Source organism: Manis javanica, chromosome 1 (genome assembly GCF_040802235.1).
Source record: "Manis javanica isolate MJ-LG chromosome 1, MJ_LKY, whole genome shotgun sequence".
NCBI lineage: Eukaryota > Metazoa > Chordata > Mammalia > Pholidota > Manidae > Manis > Manis javanica.
Window position 1 is genome coordinate 223,780,911 of NC_133156.1, and position 1,975 is coordinate 223,782,885.

Consider the following 1,975-nt stretch of genomic DNA (forward strand, 5'->3'; position numbering starts at 1 on the left):
TGTGGAAATCAAAAGTTTGCTCAGGACCATGCAGAATAAAGCTTTTTAGGAAAGCATCTCTTGGATGGCTTGCGGGTTACATCTGCCATTCCGTTGGCTTATGTCTCCCTTAACTGTGCTGACAGTTCTGTTTTTAAATTCTGGTCTCAGCTCCTGGACAATCCCAAATTCCGGGTCATCACCAAGATCAAAACCATTGGCAGCACCTATATGGCAGCTTCAGGAGTCACCCCAGATGTCAACACCAACGGCTTTACCAGCTCCAACAAGGTAGCGGCCCCCTCAACAGCCAGAGAGGAGATGGGGCTCTGCCTCCTGAGGCAGCACGGGGCAGCCACACCCAGCACATGCAAGGCGAGGAGTCACAAGGATGGCTGACATTAAGTACTGTCGGGTGAAGGGGTTGCACACACCACTAGCACCACGCAATGCAAATTTAGACTTGGGCTTACTATGTTTAATCAGCAGAGTGAATGGGGCTCCCACAACCCCACTGCTGTTTCACAGCTGAGGCCAGGCCCTCTTAACACGCCATACTTCTTTAAGACTGGAGGAGCAGAAACCATCTATGCAATTATGTTAATAATGAAAACGTCCAGATTGGGAAGCAGTTTTGTTAGAAAAGGAGAATCTTTAGAACTCACTAACAGCCTCTTCTTTTGCTAAGTGAATTCAGTTCTGTTTAGATACCAGAAGGAGAGGAAATGAGCTGTGGGGGACCTAGTCGCAAGGGCTATTCTTAAAACAGTATGTTCCTATCTTATCTTACAATGGTTTTGTGATCTAAGTACTCTTGCCATCCCCGTTTTATGGATGAGGTTAAAGAAATTTAGTTAAGATAGGTTCTCAACCAACTTATAACCTAGTTGAGGAATCAAAATGAGGACAACTACCCCAAATTTAAAGGCTAGGTATCAGCCAAGGTGGCAATGAGATAGGACAGGCAGGAAGCAACTGGATTGGTAGGACTTGTCTTCCCCACCACTTCCCTGAGGGACCCGGGTGAACTCCATCAGTGACAAGTTAGAGCTAAAAAGGTCACTGACTCCTGTGTGGGAAGAAGTGGAGGAGGAGGCCTTTATAACAACCAGAATAGGTATTCACTTCCAGCATGTTGGGAAAAGGGTGAGCAGGTGCTACGGTCACACCCGGACTGGCTCCCAGTGCTACCTCTGCTGGTCTCTTACAGGAGGAAAAGTCAGACAAGGAGCGCTGGCAGCACCTGGCTGATCTGGCGGACTTCGCACTGGCCATGAAGGACACACTTACCAACATCAACAACCAGTCTTTCAACAACTTCATGCTGCGTATAGGTAAGGGCTCTGGGCTTGCCTGCTACTGCATCAGATGCAGGGACGCAACACATCAGCAGGAAGGACCAGCTCACAAGACCCTGGGGCATTTAAGTTGGGGAGTCACCCTCAAAGCCAGAAGGGACCTTTAGTGTCTTCAAAGTTGTCTCTTCTAGATGATCAAACCCATAATCTGACTAATGAAATGATGGTTGGCTCTGCCTGGCCCAAGCTGCTCACGACAGCCTTCCTTTTTAATTGGCTGGGAAGTCAGTTTGTGTACCTTTCCAAGGAGTCTTACCTTCTGAAGGCTTGGCATGCATGCTCACTTCTTCCTGTTAGAGGAGTTGATGTCACCTCATTTCTCCTACTGAAAAGGGGGTCTCACCCTTTCTGGATGAGGTCACAGGAGACATGAAGTACCAGGTCTGTGTGAAGAAACTGGCCATTTGAGTACTGGGTAAATTAGCACCTTGGGAATTGCTGATATTTGCCAAGTACATAGTGAGGGCAGATTAAATGGGAGAAATGATTTCTGCCCTCCAGTAGCTTACAGGATAAGCTTACTGAGGAATGTGATGTGTAAATAACTTTGTGGTTGGGATCAGGTGGCAAGTTCTCTGAGAGCTGGTCAGGACAAAGCTGGACACAGGGCTGTGCTGAATTTTTTTCCTCTACTCTAG

General features: G+C 47.5%; 1 protein-coding gene across 3 annotated transcripts in view; it reads left to right on the plus strand.

Moving 5' to 3' along the window:
* The window catches only part of ADCY3 (adenylate cyclase 3), an 80,690-nt gene that overhangs the window by 77,106 nt on the left and 1,609 nt on the right, over positions 1-1,975 (plus strand). For all 3 annotated transcript variants that reach the window (XM_037005554.2, XM_037005555.2, XM_037005556.2), the window contains 2 exons: positions 151-270; positions 1,190-1,313. In XM_037005554.2, coding sequence (XP_036861449.1) covers positions 151-270; positions 1,190-1,313 — 244 coding nt within the window. The remainder of the gene's footprint in view (positions 1-150; positions 271-1,189; positions 1,314-1,975) is intronic.